The sequence below is a fragment of the Eretmochelys imbricata genome, chromosome 9 (assembly GCF_965152235.1).
Source record: "Eretmochelys imbricata isolate rEreImb1 chromosome 9, rEreImb1.hap1, whole genome shotgun sequence".
NCBI lineage: Eukaryota > Metazoa > Chordata > Testudines > Cheloniidae > Eretmochelys > Eretmochelys imbricata.
This window is the reverse complement of record NC_135580.1, coordinates 49,609,438-49,633,246: the sequence shown is the minus strand read 5'-3', so window position 1 is coordinate 49,633,246 and position 23,809 is coordinate 49,609,438. Positions and strand designations below refer to the sequence as shown.

The 23,809-nt window shown below is 43.9% G+C and overlaps 1 protein-coding gene across 3 annotated transcripts; it reads left to right on the top strand.

The window, feature by feature from the left end:
- The first annotated feature begins 66 nt into the window (after nucleotides 1–66).
- On the top strand, nucleotides 67–20,063 carry LIPH (lipase H). 3 transcript variants are annotated; one of them, XM_077826545.1, is made up of 9 exons: nucleotides 67–369; nucleotides 3,288–3,396; nucleotides 3,985–4,086; nucleotides 5,739–5,828; nucleotides 7,893–8,060; nucleotides 9,122–9,217; nucleotides 15,690–15,801; nucleotides 18,570–18,743; nucleotides 19,890–20,063. In XM_077826545.1, exons 1-9 carry the CDS (start codon nucleotides 82–84, stop codon nucleotides 19,975–19,977), a joined length of 1,227 nt encoding a protein of 408 aa, XP_077682671.1. In that variant the 5' UTR covers nucleotides 67–81; the 3' UTR covers nucleotides 19,978–20,063. The 3 variants fall into 3 exon arrangements, with proteins under 3 accessions (XP_077682671.1, XP_077682672.1, XP_077682670.1); XM_077826546.1 differs by lacking the exon at nucleotides 3,985–4,086; XM_077826544.1 differs by lacking the exon at nucleotides 5,739–5,828.
- The last annotated feature ends 3,746 nt before the right edge of the window (nucleotides 20,064–23,809 follow it).

Here is a 23,809-nt window from a genome sequence, read left to right as displayed (position 1 = left end):
GGTACAGAAGAACAATGTCCTGCATTTACAGGTCTCAGTATAAGCAGTGCTTTGACTGGCACAAACTTGAAAGTGAAGCTAATGCTGTACACAAGACAAAACCAGAACTGTGCTGAAACTCTCAGTTCAGCTGGCTCCAGGTATCTGAATGTGACCAAGAAAACTACCCTCATTGTGCATGGGTACAGACCCACAGGTTCTCCCCCAATCTGGATACAACAAGCAGTACATCTCTTGCTCTCTGTGGAAGACATGAACATAATCATTGTAGATTGGAACCGCGGGGCTACGACTCTGCTCTATCACAGGGCTTCTAGCAACACTAAGAAAGTTGCTGAATTCTTGAAGACACTTATAGACCAAATGTTGGTAAGTTAGATGTTCATAATAATTGTGATGGTGTTAACGGAGTAAAGGAAGTATTGTAATACAGCAGGATCTTAGGGATAGCAAATTGTTCTTTAAAGAGATGCATTAATTACTGTAAACTCAAATATACGCAGTGCCAAAATCTTTACTTTGGCTTTGCATGTTAGCATTTTACAGCTTTGTTCAGTTTAAACTTGGAGTACCAATTTTTTTTAAAAGCCTCTAATCTGAGGTACATACATTTCAAGTGCCCCAGAAATCAGATTTGCCGGTGCACATTTGAACACACAAACTAGGCAGCCGGATGTCTAACAGGAGACTGGCATGCACCAGTTGGAGTTTGGGGGCACCTCCACACTGTTCTCTAAACTCGAATTCCCAAAAGTTAGGTGCCTAAAGTTGGACAATTAAAAGTACAGATTTGGTCGCAGCCACTTCAAAAATGTGTCACTGAGAGTATGCTTGAGTTCAATTCACATCCAGGGATTAATGGTTTTAAATGTGAAGCTACCAACTTGAATGGCAGAGGAAATATGAATGAGATTATTGTAAGGACTGTATAACACTGAATTACATGCACTTAAGTGGTCTCGCCATGTAAAGAGAGGTGCTGAATGGTCTGTGCAGATCAGGATGTAAAGCTGTTCCACTGAGCTACACTCCCCCTGCAAATAGGAGATAGCCTCATACAGGTAACAATGACACTGATGACTCATTCAAGCTTATGCACACCCAACAGGCTCTGTGTCCTCTCATTACCCACATAGAATCATAGAATCATAGAATATCAGGGTTGGAAGGGACCCCTGAAGGTCATCTAGTCCAACCCCCTGCTCGAAGCAGGACCAATTCCCAGTTAAATCATCCCAGCCAGGGCTTTGTCAAGCCTGACCTTAAAAACCTCTAAGGAAGGAGATTCCACCACCTCCCTAGGCAACGCATTCCAGTGTTTCACCACCCTCTTAGTGAAAAAGTTTTTCCTAATATCCAATCTAAACCTCCCCCACTGCAACTTGAGGCCATTACTCCTCGTTCTGTCATCTGCTACCATTGAGAACAGTCTAGAGCCATCCTCTTTGGAACCCCCTTTCAGGTAGTTGAAAGCAGCTATCAAATCCCCCCTCATTCTTCTCTTCTGCAGGCTAAACAATCCCAGCTCCCTCAGCCTCTCCTCATAAGATTCATAGATTCATAGATATTTAGGTCAGAAGGGACCATTATGATCATCTAGTCTGACCTCCTGCACAATGCAGGCCACAGAATTTCACCCACCACTCCTACAAAAAAAACCCTCACACCTATATCTGTGCTACTGAAGTCCTCAAATCGTAGTTTAAAGACTTCAAGGAGCAGAGAATCCTCCAGCCAGTGACCCGTGCCCCATGCTACAGAGGAAGGCGAAAAACCTCCACGGCTTCTGCCAATCTACCCTGGGGGAAAATTCCTTCCCGACCCCATATATGGTGATCAGCTAAACCCTGAGCATATGGGCAAGTTTCATCAGCCAGATAAGTCATGTGTTCTAGACCCCTAATCATTTTTGTTGCCCTTCGCTGGACTCTCTCCAATTTATCCACATCCTTCTTGTAGTGTGGTGCCCAAAACTGGACACAGTACTCCAGATGAGGCCTCACCAATGTCGAATAGAGGGGGACGATCACGTCCCTCGATCTGCTCGCTATGCCCCTACTTATACATCCCAAAATGCCATTGGCCTTCTTGGCAACAAGGGCACACTGCTGACTCATATCCAGCTTCTCGTCCACTGTCACCCCTAGGTCCTTTTCCGCAGAACTGCTGCCTAGCCATTCGGTCCCTAGTCTGTAGCGGTGCATTGGATTCTTCCGTCCTAAGTGCAGGACCCTGCACTTATCCTTATTGAACCTCATCAGATTTCTTTTGGCCCAATCCTCCAATTTGTCTAGGTCCTTCTGTATCCTATCCCTCCCCTCCAGCGTATCTACCACTCCTCCCAGTTTAGTATCGTCCGCAAATTTGCTGAGAGTGCAATCCACACCATCCTCCAGATCATTTATGAAGATATTGAACAAAACCGGCCCCAGGACCGACCCCTGGGGCACTCCACTTGACACCGGAAACCGGCCCCAGGACCGACCCCTGGGGCACTCCACTTATCACCTTCTGACCTCGGAGCAATCTTTTTCTGATGAAACATCAGGGTTCCAACAGATAAAGTGAAAAAAAGTGAATGAAAATATGGTTTTATTTTGTTTAAGGTGTTAAATGTTATTTTACATTCTTATTTTGACCAAATATTATACGATCGTTCAAGTCTTATTGATTTCACTTGGCTGTTAACTGGTGACTGGGAACACTGGTGTGATTGAAGAACATGTGTCAGAAGTGTACAGGGCAGGACATTTTTATGGAGGACCAGACTAACGTGAGCACTTGTGACATATTGCACAGATTAGTTAACAGCTTCAGGGAGGCCATGGGCTGCAGCAACTTGCATTAGGATATTTTAATTAGCAAATACATTTCTGAAACCACATGCTGGCAATTTGGGGTTTATTATTAATTATTGGTATTGCCACAGCAGCCACACACACTAGACACTGTTCCGTGCATAATTGCTGTCCAAGGAAAACACAGTGACGGCCCGGAAATGTTTAGCTATCAGATTCACATCACCAAAGGGTGTTGAGCATGAGATACCTCACCAGTACAACAACCTCAGTGGACAAAAGGAAGCTCATTTCAGTGGAATTTGCCTTGGGCATTATGTCTCAAAAGACACCTCCATTTGGGGAAAAGAGAAGAACTGGCAGGTAAAAATTAGGACGGGCTATTTACGTTATCCCTGGAACCAGCTGGATGGCCTTTTCCTGCTCTTGATGTTTCTTATGTGCTTAACATTTCTGTAACCTATGATCATGGACATTTTTAAATCACAGGCCGACGGAGCATCACTTGACTCTGTTTATATGATAGGAATTAGTCTTGGAGCGCATATCTCTGGGTTTGTGGGACAGCTGTATAATGGCAAACTTGGGAGAATAACAGGTAAGCCTCTTTCTCAATCCCTGCTCCTGCCTTGGGCAAATCACTTCAGCTCTCTGCCTCCATTTACCCAAACACTGAATAATACTTTCTGTCCTGAGCTCCAGGAGTGCTGCATAGATTAGTTAGTTAGTGAGTGCCAGTCCTGTGTTCTGAACACATGGAGCACTACATCACTGATAGGCCTTATGCAACAGTGTCAGGTGCAAAAACCCTATATGGAGATGTAGTTATTTCTACTAGCTAGCCCTCAGAACAGACATGGTGAGCCCTGTCAGCCACATGCCAGGAACATAAGCTGCCTTGGGGCCTCTCTGAGGAAGAAGGAACTCCGAGTAGGGACAGCAGGGTCTTGAGGGGGAGCCCTAGGAACCTATGCTAAGGAAGAGGCTCAGACTGAGGCTTATATTTTGTACTTCACTAGGAGGGAGGGAAAACCCTGTAACAGTGTGTGTGTTCTCAGATGCTAAGCCAGTGTGTGAGTGTGCTGTATCCGGGGTGGAGTGGGGACTGCCCATTCACAGGGATATAGAGAATCATTTAAATAGCACCACATTACAGTCATGCCATAATAATCATTTTGCATTTCAGGTCTTGACCCAGCAGGCCCCTTATTTAATGGGAAACCCCCTGAGGAAAGGTTAGATCCTACAGATGCCCAATTTGTTGATGTCATTCATTCTGATATTGATGGTAATATTTCATTTCTTCCTTCTCTGTGTTTCATTAGATGGAAACCCAGGAACTAAACTGGCTGCAGGAGTGAGAAGGCTACTGTGAGGCAATGCCTGGGCTCCTCTCTCATTGGCTGGAACACTGTGCCTGCAGGGGGCAGTGATCTAACTCAGATCACAGGGTTATGCCCAGGCTGCGTGGGGGTGGCAGGGTGGGTCCCATTCTGCACAGGTCAGAAAATGGGTCACTATTCACCCCAGAGCTATTTCTGCTGCGTTACTGGTTTAACAGGACGTATCTCAACAGCCAAACCCAGAGGACTCAGTGACATGGGTGGTGCCGAGCTTCACAGCCCCCAAGGGAACACTGGCCGTTCCTAGGTCTGCACAAGGTGCACGTGTGCTGCATGGGATACAGCTTGCTTTGCTGGCCAGGGGAGAGGCATTATGGCCCCTGGAGAGGGAGGGCAGAGCGGTCCTTGTGTTCCAATACAAGGATTTCAGCTGTGAGCTGGCAAAGGGAGAGCACCCTCATGTGCAGTAGCACCTCAGAGCCAGCTCTGCCTGGCTGTGGGAGCGCTGCTGCTCGCAGTGGTCACAGATCACTAAGGAACTGGAGCCAGGAATTAAAATAGCAAAAGCTAATCACACCAACTTGAAAAGCTGAACCGGTTCATTCCCTTGGACATAGTGTTAATAACATAAAACTCCATGGCTGCTTGTAACCTGCCCTGTGGTCCTCAGCTGGGAGGCATTACACAGCTTTGCATAATGCTGCATGCCTTTATTATTCTCCTTGGGCCAAGAATACTTTCGTCAGGTGAGTCTGTATCCTTGGCATCATCCTGGATTCTGAACCTTTCTTCCCACACTGTTTCCCAATCACCCCATCACCATTTGGTAATTGCCCCCCGCAGTTCCTCCTCTGCTGAAACCCACACCCATACGTTTGACTTCTCTGACCTAGACTACTGTATCACTCTCCTCCATGGCACTCAAGACCCACCTGTCAGACTCCAGCAGCATATGCTAATGGCTGTGTCTCCCCTTAACAAAGCAGCATCACCCTGTTCTCACACAGCTCCACTAGCTCTGTACTCATTTCAGGATCCTGTTCAGAATCCACCTCCTTGCATGAGATCAAGCCCTGGTCCATATCTGTGCATGGAGGGGACCATCCACTCATGGATCTTCTCCTCCTGCATGGAGGAGGGATGTCAGCAGTTTCTAGAAGGTGCTCTGTGAGTCCAAGATCTACCCTTGGATAAGGCAAGAAGACAGACGAGGGTCACCACTGTCTGGACCATCAATTTGCCTTCTTGAAGGCCTGGCAAACTCCTTCCCTAAGAAGGCCACAAAACCACAGAGATTTAACTTACCTTTTTTCCCTCCCATGGTTTCTCTGCAGGTGATGGGCCCAGATGCACATCATGCACATGTCATACACATTGTCTTATTGTGAGCATTTAATGTCATTATCTAAAATATGGCAATGGGGTCATTGTCTTTTAGTTCAATGATGCATAAATAGATTAAGGAAGCTAAATCTCTTGCACAGCTGAGACTGCCAATGCTAAAAGAATCCAGGTTATTTGTTCCTAATTCTTCATCTGAAATTCCTTTTCCCGGCACTTTAAGATTCTTTCTAAAAATGATATTTTCTTTGATTAGGACTAGGCTACAGAGAAGCTTTAGGACATATAGACTTCTATGCCAATGGAGGAACCGACCAGCCCGGCTGTCCACAAACAATATTTTCTGGTAATGAAATACACTTTGCATTGGGAAAACTAGGACAAAATATTTTCAACAAATCACCCAAAGAAGTGTGGGGGAAACACTCACTGACAGTAAAAAAAATCCACAACCAACTTTTTGAAAAACAACCCAAAAGTCAGATCCCCAGCTGCTGTATATTAGGGGGTCGCTACACTGAAGTCCAGGGAGCCACGCTGATTTGCACCAGAGGAGGATCTGACCCATAACCTTTTGCTGTTTCATCCTGGATTTTCTGCTCTCTTCCAAGTGAGCGAATGAGATCAAATTTTGCTGTGGAGCAAATTTGCATGCATAAATTCAGTGAGCAAGTTGACCCCCCAGAACTTGTAGAAACATTTAGAAGATGTGGGATTTTTTATTTAAAAAAAAAAAAAAGCAAATTCAGTGTGAAAGCACAAGTGTTACCAGTAATGAGTCCCCAGAACCAGTGCAGAGAACAGTGTAAATGGAGAAGACAACACTGAGGCAATGATGCATGTCTTGGCAATAACAGACAGTGTGGCACTCAGGAGACCTGTGATCTGTTCCTGCCACTGAGCTAGTATGTAACCGTGAGCAAGTCACTTCCCCTCTGTGTGCCTCTGGTTCCCTTCCCGTCCTTTGTCTAGTCTCTTCTATCGTACAAGCTCTTCAGAGAGGTACTGGCTCTTGCTGTGTTTAGTCAGGCACTAAAAAAATATAAAACTTGTGTATTTTAAACAAAAATTTAAATTCTACATAAAACACTGAAATTTGCAGCAAACCCCTACATTTGAGACCAATAGCAAAGTTTTTGCAGTGTAAATTTCCACTTGCCCTGGTTAGGCATTGATATCACGTCCATAAAACCATGTGTCTAAACTGTGAGACAGCAATTTGAGGCTTTAGCACCTGGCGGTGAGGACATCTAGAGTCACCCATTGAAGAGGGAAAAAATGCAGCATGTGTGCTGGGGAAAGATGCCAAGCCCTGCACTATTATACATCGGGCAACAACCTTACTAAGGAGTCATGGTCCATGGAAACATTTTTCAAAGGATTTTTATGGTGGGATGAAGCTTGTTTTGCTTCAGAGGTGCAGATCTCTTATGTTGCTTAGTGTAGCCATCATTGCCCTTTTCTGTAATGCTCTATGGCATTTTTCAAGGGTCGCACACACAGGAATTTAGTTTTGCCCTGGCTATTCTCACACATCCTGAGTCCCCCTCCTGCTGTTTGTAGGTCTTTAACAGAACTTCCTTACAGTTCCTGTGCGGTCACCAGCATGCCAAATTGGAGAGGTGGGCATTTTGAGGCAGGTTTTAGTACACTGCTGTGCGTTTCAGCACAGACCATGGAATCAGTTGCTTCTGTAAGAGCTTTTATCAGGAATGACAAGAGCTTATGCAAAAGGAATGCACCACCTAAGTGACAACCCCAGCTAAGAACCGGGTGGCTAATTCACGAGGTGGAGTAGAATCCATAGTTGTGCATACCAGCAGTGGCTCTGCAGTGCTAACCATAGGCTAGTCTTCTTTTAGTCTGGAGACAGGTATGACTTGAAGGTACATATGAAGCAGACAGTGTATGGTGAGTATGAAGGTGCCATTTTACAGTGTTTTTAAACATACCCATACTTTTGGGCCTGGTCTCATGAAAGTCCATTGTGGTTAGATTACTTGAGGCACTGTTTAGATTCTAAGCCCCTGTTCATTGGTAGGAACAGGTATGTCCCGGTTGACAGCCCAGAAGCAGTGGGGACAATCAGTGTCTCTGGCCCAGAAGCAGTGGGGGACAATCTGTGTCCAGCCCAGAAGCAGTGTGGAGCGCTTAGGGTCTCCTTCCATCTGATTTATAGTGCGAGTTGCACAAGCTGCACTGGCTCAGAGTTTCTTGCTTTACAGGATGTGCAGCTCTACATCAAGATGCTGGACATGATTTAACATGACCCTGTGAACATCTCTTGTGTTAAGAATGGATAGTGATACTGTCACAACAACAGGGTGCTTGCTGTTTTGCTGTTGCACTAACATTTTGCCTGCCTTACACGGATTTCTAATGAAATATCCCTTTTCTTTGTGTCAACAAGGATCACAGTATTTTAAATGTGACCATCAGAGGTCTGTTTTCCTGTTCCTGTCATCCTTGAAAGAGAGCTGCAACATCACTGCATACCCCTGTAATACATACAGAGATTACAGGAACAGCAAGTGTGCCAGCTGTGAGGCTTTCCAGCCCATGCCATGCCCCGTCCTGGGTAAGGATGATGCAGTGTCCAATGTGGATAAAAGCTGTGTATTGGAGATGGTTTTTAACAATCCAAGGGACTCATACTGCTGCCTGTCACACTGTACCCTATGTTATGCCATGTAACCTTGGTTAGTCTCTAAGGTGCCACAAGTACTCCTTTTCTTTTTGCGAATACAGACTAACACGGCTGTTACTCTGAATTCTGGTACATGTTGCCAAAGGACTCATGGGACAGAGCTGTTTGCAGAGTCCCTTAACACATACAGTCTTTGCTTCCTTCTGCGGGTGGGTGGGTGAGATGACACCATTTCACATCTGGAAAGGTAGGTATAAATCCTAGCTTACGTTACAAGTGAAAATGGATTTGGATGCTTCATTTAGCCTTTGTACATTCACATCACAGTTACTGCACAGATCAGCACTCACAGGAGACCGAACAGCCAAATCAAGAACTTGTAGATTTTTCTGCGGGGCAGAGCAGAATTCACATACTTTTGGGGAGCTGAATGGGGATAAGCACATGCTCCTGCTAAGTGCTGAGTGCTTCCAAGAGGTGTTCAGCATCTTAAACCCTTACTGACTTCAACAGGAGCTGCTGAATCCTCTCCACTTTTGAAAATCAGATCACTTGTTTTACTTGTCCAAATATACATTTAGGAGTGTAACTTTAGGCTCTCATGTTTGGAAACCCTGGCTCTAGAAAATATACTTGAGCTCCTGAAATAAACTTCCAAAGTAAGGGAGATTATTGTTCTATTGAGCAACACTTGTCTTGACAAGAGACAGCAGATAGTAAAAAAGGATGGCTCTTAAAATATGGGATGGACAGAAAACAGCCATATTTAGGCCTCATTCCTGTGAGCACTAACACATGGGCTTAGCTTACTCACATGAGTATACAGAGTATTAGGGATATTGTCTATGCTGTGTTTTATCAGTAACTATTTGCAATATTCACCTTGTGGCTGAAAAGCAATTTGGTATAAATCAAGCACTAACTTGATTTCTTTTCAGTCATTTGGTCTTGTACAGTCACCTAATGCTGAATTTTCACACTGTGGTCTACAGGTTATTATGCTGACAAGTGGAAAAGCTATTTAATACTAAAGAATCCTCCCGTGACTAAAGTGTTTTTTGATACATCGGACGAAGAACCATTCTGCCGTGAGTGATTAACATTCCTTCAACTTTGCATTGAGGACTCTCTCTGTCAGCAACAGCACTTACATCGAATTCAGAACAGTCAGTTAGCTGTCATTGCATTTCACAGCTTGTAGCTGATGGATAAAATGCATTTCCATTTGCAATGATAGCACTCTGCTCCAAAAGGGCAGATACACTTGACACAGTGACAAAACAATCTTTCCCTATCAGCTAAGTAGAGACACACAGGAACAGACCAGTTTCCCTTTTAGAACTAGTAAATTTGGTGATATGTGAATAAAGCCTAGGAAAAAACAGTAACTGTCTTGGGGTCCAACCTTACTACCATTGAAGTCAATGGCATACCTCCCAGTGAGTTTAACTGTGTGTGAGATTGAACTGTTAACCCTTAAAGGTGACCTGCAAAGAAAAAACAATAGATATTTATCAGCTTTATGATGGATGATGAAGCAGTGACAAGTGTTTGGGTTCTCTGTTTTTTTAACTTTATCTGCTTGGGTTTTTTTTCCCATGAGAAATTCAGGTTCTGTGTATGCTGGAAGGTTCCAGGGTGACTGGAGAGTAGGGAAATGGTGACATCACAAGAATCCAGGAAGTAGAACTGGAGCAAACTGGAGAAAGGAAGGGGTTTTTAATTAAACCATTTCAAACTCTGTTTGCTTTAACACTTGTGTAACTCAATTGTTGATTGCCACTGTGGCTAACAGAGGATTCAGCACTCCCAGCTCTTCAGAGTGCTAGAGTTCACAATAAACATCGGGGAGATCTCCAGCAAAGCCAGGGAGACCAGACTAGACATTTCTAAGGTAAATCCCTTTCAGGTCTTCTTAATCCATCATACACAAATACAAATGAGCACAAGCCCAACTTTCCAAAACTCCTTTGCAGGTCACCCTTGAAGGCTCTCTGTAAAATGCAGTTTTGCTCTGACAGTGACTCTGTACAATGATACAGTGGTGCCCCATGTTTATTGGCAAGTCGAATTATGTGAGTGTGCAGCATGTGGGAAGAGGACAAAAGGAGCTTCCACCCAGAGCTGACACAACCCAAACAAAGGCCAAGTGCAATTGGTGTTCTCTCCCCTGCTCCTGCCTCAAACCATGGGAAGGAAGTGGGCTGCAGAGGAGCAGGCTCATTCCCATAAGGATGTAGTAGGCACCCTCCCTCACTCTGCCAAGAAGCTCAAAGAGGCAGGGTGTGTTCCCCTGGGGCAGTGCAGCTCTTAAAGGGTCAATATAACCCTCAGTGACTTCTGAAGCAAATATGCTCAGTGTAAGAATACCAAGATGTTTTGTCCAACTGCCAGTCCTGCTAGGGATTGGAGAGTCTTTCATTCTCCTGCCTCATCACTGGGAAAGGCTCTGCCAGCCAGACTCTGAGCTCAGCTAAATCTGCACAGTTCTCATTGTCTTCAGAGTTGCTCTGCTGTGACTGGGGGCAGGAGTGGTCCTGATGCCGTTGCTTAGCTAACAGATGTGATCTGTGAGCTGGAAGAGAATCATGCTCACTGTCCTAGAGCTAGGGGGACTCTTAGTTTTAATGGGATTAAAAAGTAGCAAAAACCTATTTTAGCCCCTAAAACAAGCCAGTCGGACAGCAAACATGCACAAGGGCAAGTCTGCAGAGTGAAAAGGTGCCTTTATAGGGAGACACATTTCAGAGCAGAATCAGGCTTTAAACAGATAAAAAAAATTCAGGTTTGTTTCCATAAAGAACAAGGAAAAAACACCTGGCAACCTCAAAAACAAGAGAGAGAAACTGTGGGGTACACAGGCAGGAACTGGGAAAAGACACCATGTAGAGATACAAAGGGGACTGACCTGGCCAGGAGGAAGCACACGCACAGGGCTGGACAGAAGGGATAGCGGGCGGAGAGAGACTGGAGCAAGCAGGAGCAAGGATAAATTAGTTGAGAAGAAGCTGGCACAGAGGAGAGAGGCTTCACTGGGCAGGAGTGATAGGACTGAGGAAAGGGTGTTCTGGAAACAAAGAAAGAGTGAGTGGCTGAGAAGAAATCAAGGAGCAGAGAGAAAAGGACAGAGCGGAAGGGTGAAAAACCTGGAAATGGTAGGAAAGAAAAGGAAGGGAATAATTTAAGCAGGAAGGTGAAAGATCTGTCATCATCCTCATGGCAAATCCCAACAGGATGTAACCTCCTTGCAGACTGAGCATCAACTGGATCACTGTCTGACGCGGTCCTGAAGGCATTCTGACAGCAATTGACATAGACTGAACATCCAGCCAATCTCACTGCGCCACTGAAATTTTTGGTGACCACATGATCCCCAGCCATGTAAGCAGCATTCATTGGTAAAGCTTTGTAATTCATTGGTCTTCCATCCTAATAATATGTCCATACCAAGAAAGCAATAAACCAAAACAGCACTGATAGAGGCATTTGCTGGGTTCAGCTATGAATATCCTCACTGCTGATCTATTCCTCCCATTTAATATGGAGCAGCTGACGAAGATGACAATAAATGAAAATGTAACCACCATTTGTCAGCGTTCCTCAGCGCCCATGTTTCACTGCCATACAATAGAGTGGGTATAACCATGGTCCTATAGATCTGCAGCTTCCTAGCAAGATTGATGTCCCAATGTCTTCACTGAGGCTGTTGAACGGCCCGAAACATGGCTCTCTCGCACAGTTTGTGATGCTTCCCAAGTATTTGACAGTCACCACCTGCTTGAAGTCCTGTCTGAGCAGGTTAATATTGAGCTGGGTGTAATCTGGAGCTGGACGCTGCATGATGGTCAGGGAGTTGGTTTAATCCAGATAAATAGCCAGACCAATGCTCGCTGCTTCTTGCCCAACCAGATCAGCCATCAGCTGCAGTGATTCACCACACTGAGCCAGCAATGTCATTGGCATATTCGAGATCTCAAAGCAGAATGGTGTTCAGCGCAACACCAAAAGGCATATCCTCACGTTAATCCGTCAATCAGTACCAATACTGAACAACAATGGTGACAGGATGCAGCTTTGTTGAACTCCCATGGAGATAGGAACCATACCATGTATCTGCCATGGACTTGAACGCAGCTTTCCATTCCATTATAGAGTTCTTCTTTCAATGACACTATCTTCCCAGGGATGCTGAGTCACGTCATCAGATCCCATAAGCTTACCTGATGCACTGAATCAGAGGCCTGACAGAAGTCTATAAAAACTGCTGCACACAGCTTATTAAATTCAGCCATCTTCTCCAAAAGCTGCCTTATGGTAAAGATCTGGTTGACAGTGGAATGACCAGGTCTAGAGCAACACTGAGTATCCCAGCCTTTGCCACGAACTGCATTAGTGATTCAAGACATTAACATGGAATTGAAGACTCCCTCTGGGGGACAGCATAATACCTCTGTAGTTGCTACATTCTGCCTTATTGCCCTTTTTGAACAGAGGCAGAATAACCACCTTCTTCAAATCATCAGGGATGATATTAGTGTGCCAGAGGGTCTGGAGGAGTCTATGCAGCATGGTACAACCATACTCTGACCTGTCTTCAACACCTCATGGGTGATGTTACAAACCCCTGGTGCCTTTCCAGACTACAGCTTTTGGACAATAGACAGTCAACCTGTGGGACTTGTTGCCAGGGAATGCTATGAGGGCCAAAACTGTAACGGGATTCAAAAAAGAATGAGATAAGTTTATTGATGACAGGTCCACCAATTCCTGTTAGCCAAGATGGTCAGGGATGCAATCCCATGCTCTGGGTGTCTCTAAGCCTCTAACTGCCATAAGATGGGAGTGGAATGCAGGGGATGGATCACTTGATGATTGCCTATTCTGGTCATTCCCTCTGACGCATCTGGCATTGGCCACTGTCAGAAGATAGGATACTGGGCTAGATGGACCATTGTACTGACCCAGGATGGCCGTTCTTATGACTGTGATTCAGATCTCATCTTGGTTGAAGAAAGGTTCTTAACTGGATCTTCCTGGCCCTCTTCAATTGGAAAAGGGAATGCAGGCAGCAGTCAATTGAGGAACATATTGAAATGATCTACCCATCGATGCAACAGATCTTGCATAGTGGCTAATGCTGCCATCTTGATTCTTTACTGGACAAGCTGGTGCCACCTTCCCCCACAAACACTGCAAAGGTGAAAAGACGGTGTGGAGATCATGCCTGATGGCAGCCTGTTCTACACTCGCTGCCTGAGTCGATCACCATGATTCCTTATTGTTCTTACAAAGTGACTTGATGATGTTCCAAAGCTGAACCCATTCAGCTTTTGCTTTCGCTCTTGACAAACATCTTTAAAGACTCAAATTGTAGTCTCGCTTTTTTCTTAGTTGCGACTGAAGTGAGTGAGCATGTCCTCACTGATTCTTGGATGACATCTGAAGCGAGGAGCCCCAGCACTGAGCTGGCAGCAGTTTGCACTGACAACTTGAAACAATACCATTCCTCATCAGGTGACAGGAAGTGAGACTTAAGTCTCTAATGCTTCAATGGCCTTATGCAGTTCAGAATGGATGACAGAACATAAGAACAGCCATACCAGATCAGACCAAAGGTCCATCTAGCCCAATATCCTGTTTCCTGACAGTGGCCAGTGCCAGGTGTTTTAGAGGGAATGAATAGAACAGGTAATCATCAAGTGATCCATCCTGTTGTCCATTCCCAGCTTCTGGCAAACAGAGGCTAGGTACACCATCCCTGCCCATCCTGGTTAATAGCCACTGATGGACCTATCCTCCAAGAATTTATCTAGTTCTTTTTTGATAGCTTGGTTGTAATAAGAGGTTTTAATTGAATTGGACTAATTTTGGCCCATTAACTGGCTGACATCAAAGTCAGAGGTACTTTTGCCAGCTAAAGCTGATGATCCAGTGTCAAGTCCGATGCCTCTGCAAACTCCTACATCCATGACTGCCAATGGTTGTTAACAAAGTCACAATCAATAAGAGTCCCAGAGAAACCATCTGGGCTGTACCATGTCTGCTTGTGAATCTTGTGGTGATGGAAAAATGAGTCAGTGATCATGTCACTGGCAGCTGCAAATTCCAGCCATTGCTGCTCATTCCTGTTATTATTTATTATTTGGATTACTATAGCATTTAGGATCCCCAATCATGGACAAGGATGTCATTGTGCTTGGTGCTGTACAAATACTGAATACCCAACTTCCCAAGTGAATTTTGCCAGGAGTCATTATCCTCTTCTACCAGGACATTAAAGGTGCCCAGGATCATCTCTTCCTGGAGTTTCATTTAAGACTATCTGCGGTTGCTTGTAAAAAAATCTGCAGCCACATCATTGGTGTTGGTAGAACCATAGACTATGTTGATGGGAAGATGCCCACAGTTGGTATGGAATCACATGCTGATAAATCGCTTAATTAATCTCCTGCCAATCCTACAATGCCTGTCAGGCATTAGGTAAAAATACAACAGCCACACTTTGCTGGCGCAACCCATCAAGTTCTCAGCTTTCTTTTCACAGCTTCCTGGCCAGGGCACTTCACATAAAGCACAGATCTCAATTCAGGGTTTTTAACTGCTGGATGAAAAGGAGGATGTTAGATGTTTCAAACAATGTTCAGATGTTCCATGCTCCAGTTTTACATTTGCCATCAACACACAGAATGCCAAGATGGCCCTTTTGCAAGGTTTCATTGGTCTTTTTTGTCTCAGCAGCAGAGAAACTCTTGGCCATTTTGGCTTCAAGGACAATTGACCAGGTTGTCCCAAGTAGTTGGATTCAGTATACATACGCTTGTGCTATGAATGTACCCACCCTAGAAGGTGGGGAAAAATCCTGAAGTGAATCAAAAAGAAAAGGGAGAGAAAAAGATATGAGAGCAGACAACAGATCGGTGGAAAATTTCATAAATTCCAATCCTGAAAGGGACCCTTGTGCTCATTTAGTCTGACCTCCTGTATAGCACAGGCCATAGACAGAACTGCCTCAAAATGATTCCTAGAGCAAAGTGTAGAGACAACAGCATGCTTGGCTAGGCAGTGCAACAGCAGAGGAGATGGGCTAGAAGGAAGAAAGTGGCTAGTTGAGAGAGTCCAAGTAGACAAGGTGGGCAGTTCAAGAGCAGTAAAGGAAGTTCTGGAGAACTAAGGAAATCTACATCATGCAGAGGGGAAAGAATCCCATATGAAAAGAGCCATGTGGAAGGGTCAAGTGAGAGCCTGCTAGGAGACAGTAAACAGAGTAGAGTGGCAGCAGAAAGGAAAAGGTCCACTGCAAGGAAATGCACAGTGAGAATTGGAGGAGAAGAGTGAGCATGTGAAGGGGCAAAGAAATGAAGCAAATGAGAAGGGGCTAGGAGATGACAAGCAAGGGGGAGACTGAAAATTGAGAGTGAAAAGAAGCAACACAAGCAAGACACAAATGTCAGATAAATGAGAGGAAAATGTGCTCCATCTGCAGCTCAGCTTCCAGCCCAAAGCACTTTGTCAGGAAAGGAAAGAAGTTGAATCTAACTGTGTTCTCCCTCTGCCTTGCAGTTCATCATTACTTGGTGGATATTATTATCTGGAACAAAACTGTTAGAAGAGGCTCCCTCATAATTAAACTAACAGATCAAGCTGGGAACACAGCAGAATCCACAATCAATCAGTAAGTCCTACTGGGTTCAAGATCCAAAACTCTTGGCAATTAATTTAGGCCAATCAACCCCTGGTGCTGGCAGGAAGCGAGCACACAGGAGCTGGGGGTTGCTTGCACCTCATGGAATAAATCCCATGTAAGCAGGTGTAAATTAATCAAACTATGTGACTCCAGTGGAACTTTGCCAGTTTACACCAGTTGAGCATCTGGCCTTGAGAGTATAATCTCCAGAAACACTGCATTATTCTCAAGGGTGAAATGGTGATTCATGTGATTATGCAAATTTGTGAGACTAATCTAATCTTGCTACAGCCAGACATTTCCTGCATGACCAGTTTTTCAGTGACTCTTCAATGACTTGTCAAGGAAGTTCTAGCTGCATATTCCTTCAGCTTTGAGTCATATGCGGCTTATGCTGGATTTACTTGCATATCTAAAACTCTCTAGTGTTTCATGGTATGTACTCCATGCATTTCTAAGCATTTAATAACCCGCCAGTCACCATGCATGAAGGAACAAAGACATATTCAGGTGAAATTGTAAATACTTTCCACATAAACACTGGGTTTCATCTTGCTGACCTTCTCATAGCTCCTAAATATGCTAATAAAGCACATCAAATTGAATGCTAGACTCTGAAAATGTTGCACATTTCCAATTACATCTCCATGTTTACACTTGTAATGGAATTTGCCAACATAATCCACTAGTGGTGGAATAACAAAGCAGCATATACATTTTTACAAGACTTTTGATTACGGCAAAGTTAGTTAAAATACTACATTATACATTACTTATTCAGGATCCGTATCTTTAAATATCCATCCATATATAGAGAGACCTTCATGAAGTACGGTCACATGTGCATGTTTATTACTGTTGCACTGAAAGGTTGCTGGTGAGTATTTGCTTCAGGTTGGGGGGCTGTCTGTAAGCAAGGACTGGCCTGTCTCTCAAGATCTGTGAGAGTGATGGGTCGTCCTTCAGGATAGGTTGTAGATCCTTGATGATGTGTTGAAGAGGTTTTAGTTGTGGGCTGAAGGTGATGGCTAGTGGCGTTCTGTTATTTTCTTTGTTGGGCCTGTCCTGTAGTAGGTAACTTCTACGGCCAAGCTCTACGATACAACCACATTTGCTCCAACCCCTCAGACAGAGACAAACACCTACAAGATCTCTATCAAGCATTCTTACAACTACAATACCCACCTGCTGAAGTGAAGAAACAGACTGACAGAGCCAGAAGAGTACCTACGCAGAAGTCACCTACTACAGGACAGGCCACTAGCCATCACCTTCAGCCCCCAACTAAAACCTCTTCAACACATCATCAAGGATCTACAACGTATCCTGAAGGACGACCCATCACTCTCACAGATCTTGGGAGACAGGCCAGTCCTTGCTTACAGACAGCCCCCCAACCTGAAGCAAATACTCACCAGCAACCACACACCACACAACAGAACCACTAACCCTGGAACCTAGCCTTGCAACAAAGCCCGTTGCCAACTGTGTCCACATATCTATTCAGGGGACACCATCATAGGGCTTAATCACATCAGCCACACTATCAGAGGCTTGTTCACCTGCACATCTACCAATGTGATATATGCCATCATGTGCCAGCAATGCCTCTCTGCCATGTACATTGGTCAAACTGGACAGTCTCTACGTAAAAGAATAAATGGACACAAATCAGACGTCAAGAATTATAACATTCAAAAACCAGTTGGAGAACACTTCAATCTGTCTGGTAACTCGATTACAGACCTAAAAGTGGCAATTCTTCAACAAAAAAACTTCAAAAACAGACTCCAACAAGATACTGCTGAATTGGAATTAATTTGCAAACTGGATACAATTAACTTAGACTTGAATAGAAACTGGGAGTGGATGGGTCATTACACAAAGTAAAACTATTTCCCCATGTTTAATCCTCCCCCACCCCCCGCTGTTCCTCAGACGTTCTTGTCAACTGCTGGAAATGGCCCACCTTGATTATCACTACAAAAGGTTTTCCCCCTACCCCCTGCTCTCCTGCTGGTAATAGCTCACCTTAAGTGATCACTCTGGTTACAGTGTGTATGGTAACACTCATTGTTTCATGTTCTCTGTGTATATAAATCTCCCCACTGTATTTTCCTCTGAATGCATCTGATGAAGTGAGCTGTAGCTCACGAAAGCTTACGCTCAAATAAATTTGTTAGTCTCTAAGATGCCACAAGTACTCCTTTACTTTTAACATAGAATTTTGTATTTAGCATATGTTATACAGTATACATGGCTGCCTAAATGAACATATAGGTCCATATAAAAGGCAGTGTTTGAACCATGACTGGATTTAATCTATGACTTTGAGTTCAGATTGAAGGCAGAATCAGAGCTCAGATTCTATTTTGGAGTCAGATTCAATGACACCAAAATCTTGTGAGCTGTTCTAACTAGATTTCAGTCTATGGTGTCAGAAATCAAATGATTTCCCAAGATATCCACCCTCTTGAATGATAAAAATCATACCCTTCTCATGAGATTTTTGCCCACCTCTGAACAAGACCAGAAAAGTAGATGCCTTGGGGGTTTGGTGGGGACTGGGTACCAAAATCGTAAGAACAGGTTTGGATCTGGGAATCTGAATTGATAGCCCACTGTCAGAAAAATCAGCAGGAATTCAAGAGCCTGGCACTTCTCCATAACCTCCATTGTGAATATTACACGGAATCTAGTCAAAATGTGATTTGCTTCTTAGTGAGTATATTCTAAATTGTCTGCTTTCTGTTTAGTGAAGTTGCAACTTTTCAACAATACAACCAAACTAGTGTGCTAGCTGGATTTGACCAGGATTTTGAAAAAATTGCAAGAATTTCCTTGGCATTTTCCACAGGGTCTGTAATAGGCCCAAAGCACAAACTCAGGATTCTTCAAATGAGGTTAAGGTCAATTACAAATCCAGAAAGGTAAGTGGATGATTACTAACAATCTCCATACTTGCAAATTAGATGGTTTTAAATGTTTCATGTGGATTACCGGGCTGATTGAGGCCAGAAGAATTACATTTAGACCACATAGTCTAATTCCCGTACATATATTTTGGGGTCAAATTCTGCCCTCAAATTTATACATACAATTCCCATTGTAGTCACTGAGAATTTTGTATCTATGCTTGAAGACAGAATTTGGTTTATTGTCTCTAAAATGTGTAATCTGGGATCTCAATGTACAGTTTTATTCAGGCAAAATTTGCATTGATTAAAAGGAGATTTAAATAAGGGCCTTGGAAAGAAGTACAGGCCCTTTATGCAGTTACAAGGATGTTGCCTAAGGCTCAATAATATACTGAAAATAAATGTGATGCAAGTAAATACAAACGTTCAGCATATAGAGGCTGACGAGTTTTCTTGTCTTTGGGACAGTCTGTGTGAAATTTCTTGAGCAACAGGCCATGGATCATCTACTTGTGTTAAAAATAAGGTTTATTAACAATAGAGAGAAAATAGTAGCAAAATAAAAGGAATGAACTGCATATTTAGATTTCTCATAAATTCTGATCAGGCACTTTGGGCTTCGCTACAGAATAATAAAAGGAAAATTTATTCTGTTCCTAGTAAGCCAGGTCTCTTCTCTCCAACCCTCTCTTGCGACACCTCTTCATTTCTGTGTCTCAGATCTCCTCACTCCCTGCTTTTCAAGTCCCAGGTCCATATCCAGTCCTTTGATATATCTGGTTTTCATGAGCCTCTCACCCCAGCTGTCACCTAGGAGATAGCCACTTTCTCCTTAGAAAAGACTTTTCCAGAGGATGAAGTCCATGCAGACGGGGGTCAGTCTGCTGCTATCACTTTCTTTTATCATTAAGAGAGGCAAGAGACTTTTCCAGTGCAGAATGTCAAAAAAATCTGGTTTAAATATTCCTGTGATCCACAGCATAGGCAGGAAGCAACCCCACCTCACCTACCAGCCCCTCTTTTCCGCCTAAGCATACTACAGACAACTCATTCTATACAAATCCCTAAAGTGCTATAAGAGGACATGTGAACAAAGAAAAGAGGGTAGCTTGTTTTTATATCAATGGCTTCTTTTGTTTATTTATTCTCTTTATGCAGGCCACATCTGTGCAGATATGACCTTGTACTGCTGGAAAACACTGAAATAATCTTCAAACCTATTCCATGTGAAAACATGCAAACTTGAGCCAAGAAAGACTCAGCTGTATGCCATGTTATACTGACAACAGCACACATTTCACATACTGTGGGGAAATGGCAGGGGGAAAAAAGGACTAATTTTCAAGTGTCTTCACATCTTGTCATCTGTGGATGTCAAACTATAGTGCAATTCCTCATGCTCTCCAGGTGTCCTGCTGCCCATGCAGTGACTCTCAAATCATTTATGGTGGTGGTATTAAAAAAAAAATGTTTTAGATTCACAATGCCTTCCATCCAAGGAGCTCAGAGTGCTTCCCAAACATAAGCTATTGAGGAACAGCAAGGATATTGCAGGAGACTACCGTTCTCGGCTTATAAACTAGCCATCTTCATTTTGATTAGGAAATGATTGGTTATAAAACAATTATTAGAAATTATTTATTTTTTTAAAAGATGTCTTTTGATGGTAAATAAAGCTTTGCCACAAGCCAATTGAGTGTAGTGGAGGTATCATTTTCAGACAGTACTTTTGGCTTATTAACTTCTTACAATAGGTATGGTTATTTTATGATGAAGCTACCATCAGAATAGGACTTTTCTTTCCACTGAAAGCAATGATTTGCTACATGTGCATACGCATACCTAATAAAAGTTAAAGCTAAATAACTGGTGTTATATGTAGTAATCGACACTTTCACTCTGATCGTAACAACTTAGAAGTGAAACATTCCTTTTTACATAAAGCTAGTTTTCAAGCTTGTGGTTTTGGTAGTTAGGACTTTAAACCAGTTTGTGTAAAGAAAAAGTTTCTTTAAAACAGTGATATCAGGCAAGAAACCTTAGAATCACAAGTTGAAACACCCTCATGCAGAAGGACAACCTTACTATAAACACATATGGTGAGCAATGTTTAGAAAGAGGCCAGAACCAAATTCTGTGGCTCATAACTTAGTCAAATCTCTGACCACAAGACCCTGTCAAATTTCAAACCCTAGCTCGAACCCTGAGAGACTCTTAAAAAAAAACAGATGGGAAATTTTATATTAGCAAATCTTTTTCACTTGCCTCGTTCTCAGAAAACTTTAATAAATTTAATTTTTACTAAAGCTTTGCATAAAAATTCAGCCTGAGGCCAATACCCAGCTGTAGTGAGGAATGCTTTTAGGGCTCTGGTGCCTCCTACTGGCCCATCTGGAGATTAGCCTGCCACATGGTCTGACACCCCTTCCTCCAATTGCTCATCCCATCATCCTATTCATTTACTCCATAGCCTCCCCCTTGCTCCCAGAGTTGCAGCACTTTCCTCTTAGAAGCTCAGCTCTCTGGCTAAGTCACATTGAAATTCCCCCTCTTCCACAGTATTATCAAAGTCTCCTTCCAAACTGTCCCTGGCAGTCTCCAGATAGGTTGCCCCTAGCATGCCCTTTCTGCAGTGACTTGTGGGGGAACTCAGGCCCACCATCTACACTGGGTTCCAGTCAAGGGACCCTCAACCCAGCAGCTCAGGTCTTTAGTCTCCCAACCCTTATTGCTCCTTCCCTAAACGGCTTCCTACACTGCCTATCACAGGCTCCTACTCTTCCCCCTTGTATCAGGGACTGTGACTGCAGACTCTCTCACTGCAGGCCCTTCTCCTTCTGTTGCCAGCTCTCTGGCTTTATAGAAGCCCCACTTGTTTCTGCCCAGTTGAGCTTCATTCCCAGCTAAGCCTCACTGGGTATGTCTGCATAGGAAAGAAAACACACAGCTGCGCCAGCAGACTCAAGCTTGCGGGGATCAGACTGCGGGGCTATTTCATTGCTGTGTAGACCTCTAGGCTCAGGCTGAAGCCGGGGCTCTAGGATCCTGTGCAGTGGGAGCCCCAAAGTCTACACAGCAATGAAACAGAACCCACAGCCCAGCCACAGGGTTTTCTTTCCTGTGTAGACATACCCATTGGATCATTTTTTCCCTCCAGGTGCATCAAATGGCTAATTAGCCTCTCTTGCCTTGTTAACCCTGCCAGGGCTAGTGTGGGATGAACACCCCATCATGGAAAATTTCAGCCTCTGTTTAATAATTATAAGCAATTGATAATAGGGCGTTATAATGGAAAGTGCTGGACAACCCTGATATAAAGGTCATCGCCAATGTCTCCTATAATATAGTGCTACACACACACATATCTCTCTATCCTTTATATACTGGTTTTATTGGCATTTGGGTGGGAGCGCTGCATGAGTCATGCCAAGAAAACCTTCATACAGCACCACATCATCATGTACTTTGTGCAAAACACCTACTGTACAATAAAACTATTTTAAATACTTTCTGAGAATTATTTTTTATATATTGCTGCCTGTAAAGCCAGGCTTCCTTAGCAGTGTGAATCTAATTCTAAAGGCTTCCACGGTAGAGAAAAATCATAACTGATACAGTTGTAGACATCTAAAATGACATAAAATAGCTTTTCCATGTATAGAAATGTAATTTTAATGGCCACTATTCCAGGATCTTTTAGGGAGTGATGCAAATGTGTGCACCACTGGGAAACTGGGACTAAAGCTCTCTCTACCAGCCCCAAAAAGTTGTTCAGCCTTAAATCTATAGTAAGTACAGGACTGAATATTGTTTATCCCCAGGGCAAAAATTCTACATATGTCAGGGGGAAAAAGGAAATGTTTCTCTGGCAGCTTCATGGGGTAGCAGTGTTGGGGGGTACAATGGCAGCACGGGCACATGCTTACAACAAATTATTATGGCCAACATAAAATGAGAATAAGAATCTTTCCTTTCTCTCACCCTTTGTCTGTCTGGCCTAGTTAGGTACAACACTCTCTGGTGCAGTGACTGTCTCCTACTCTGTGCTGGGGCCTCATCTCAGTTGGCGCGCTCTAGGGTCTACCATAATACAAATAATAATACAAAAAGTACTGAGAACTCATCTTTGCTACTGACTTCAATTTCAGTTGTGGGTGCTCAGTACTTTTTTATACTACTATTTGTATTATGGTGGCCCCTAGAAACGTCCAACTGAAATCAGGCCCAAGCACAGACACAGAGTAGGAGACAGTCCCTGCACTCAACACAATTAATATTAACAAGGGGGAAGGAATGAAAGACAAAATAGCGAAAGAACAGGTTAAAGACTATTTAGATAAATTAGATGTAGTCAAGTTGGCAGGGCCTGATTAAATTAATCTTATGGTACTTAAAACACTAGATGAAGTAATCTTGGAACCATTAGCAATTACCTTTGAGAACTCCAGGAGGATGGGTGAGGGCCCAGAAGACTGGAGAAGGGTAAACATAGTACCTGTCTTTAAAACAGGGGAACAAAGAGGGTCCAGGAAATTATAGGTCAATTAGCCTAACTTTGATACCTTGAAAGATTCTGGAACTAATTATTAAACAATTTGTCAGCACCTGGAGAATAATAGGGTTATAGGCAGTGGTGAGCTGGAGCTGGTTCACACCGGTTCGCTAGAACCGGTTGTTAAATTTAGAAGCCCTTTTAGAACCAGTTGTTCCGCGAGGGACAACCGGTTCTCAAAGGGCATCTAAATTTAACCGGCCAAAAGTGGCGCCTTAGGTGCTGACTCCACGGGTGCTCCAGCCCTGGAGCACCCAAGGGGAAAATTTGGTGGGTGCAGAGCACCCACCAGCAGCTCCCCGCCCCACCCCCAGCTCACCTCCACTCCGCCTCCTCCCCTGAACGCGCTGCTCCGCTGTGCTTCTCCGCCCCCCACCCCCCGCTTCCCGCAAATCAGCTGTTCGCATGGGAAGCCGGGGTGGGCTGAGAAGCAAGCGGCGGCTTCCGGCTCAGGCCCAGGGAGGCAGAGCGGAGGTGAGCTCGGGCGGGGGGGGGGGTGTGAGGGCTGCCCGCGCCGCAGCAGGTA

What these genes read in the sequence shown, in the direction of transcription:
- LIPH (XM_077826545.1), top strand. Translation starts at nt 82, where the DNA reads ATGCTGTACACAAGACAAAACCAGAACTGTGCTGAAACTCTCAGTTCA. An exon ending in CACTTATAGACCAAATGTTG is followed by an intron (nt 370 to 3,287) that starts GTAAGTTAGATG and finishes TTTAAATCACAG; the next exon opens with GCCGACGGAGCATCACTTGA. An exon ending in TCCACAAACAATATTTTCTG is followed by an intron (nt 5,829 to 7,892) that starts GTAATGAAATAC and finishes TGTGTCAACAAG; the next exon opens with GATCACAGTATTTTAAATGT.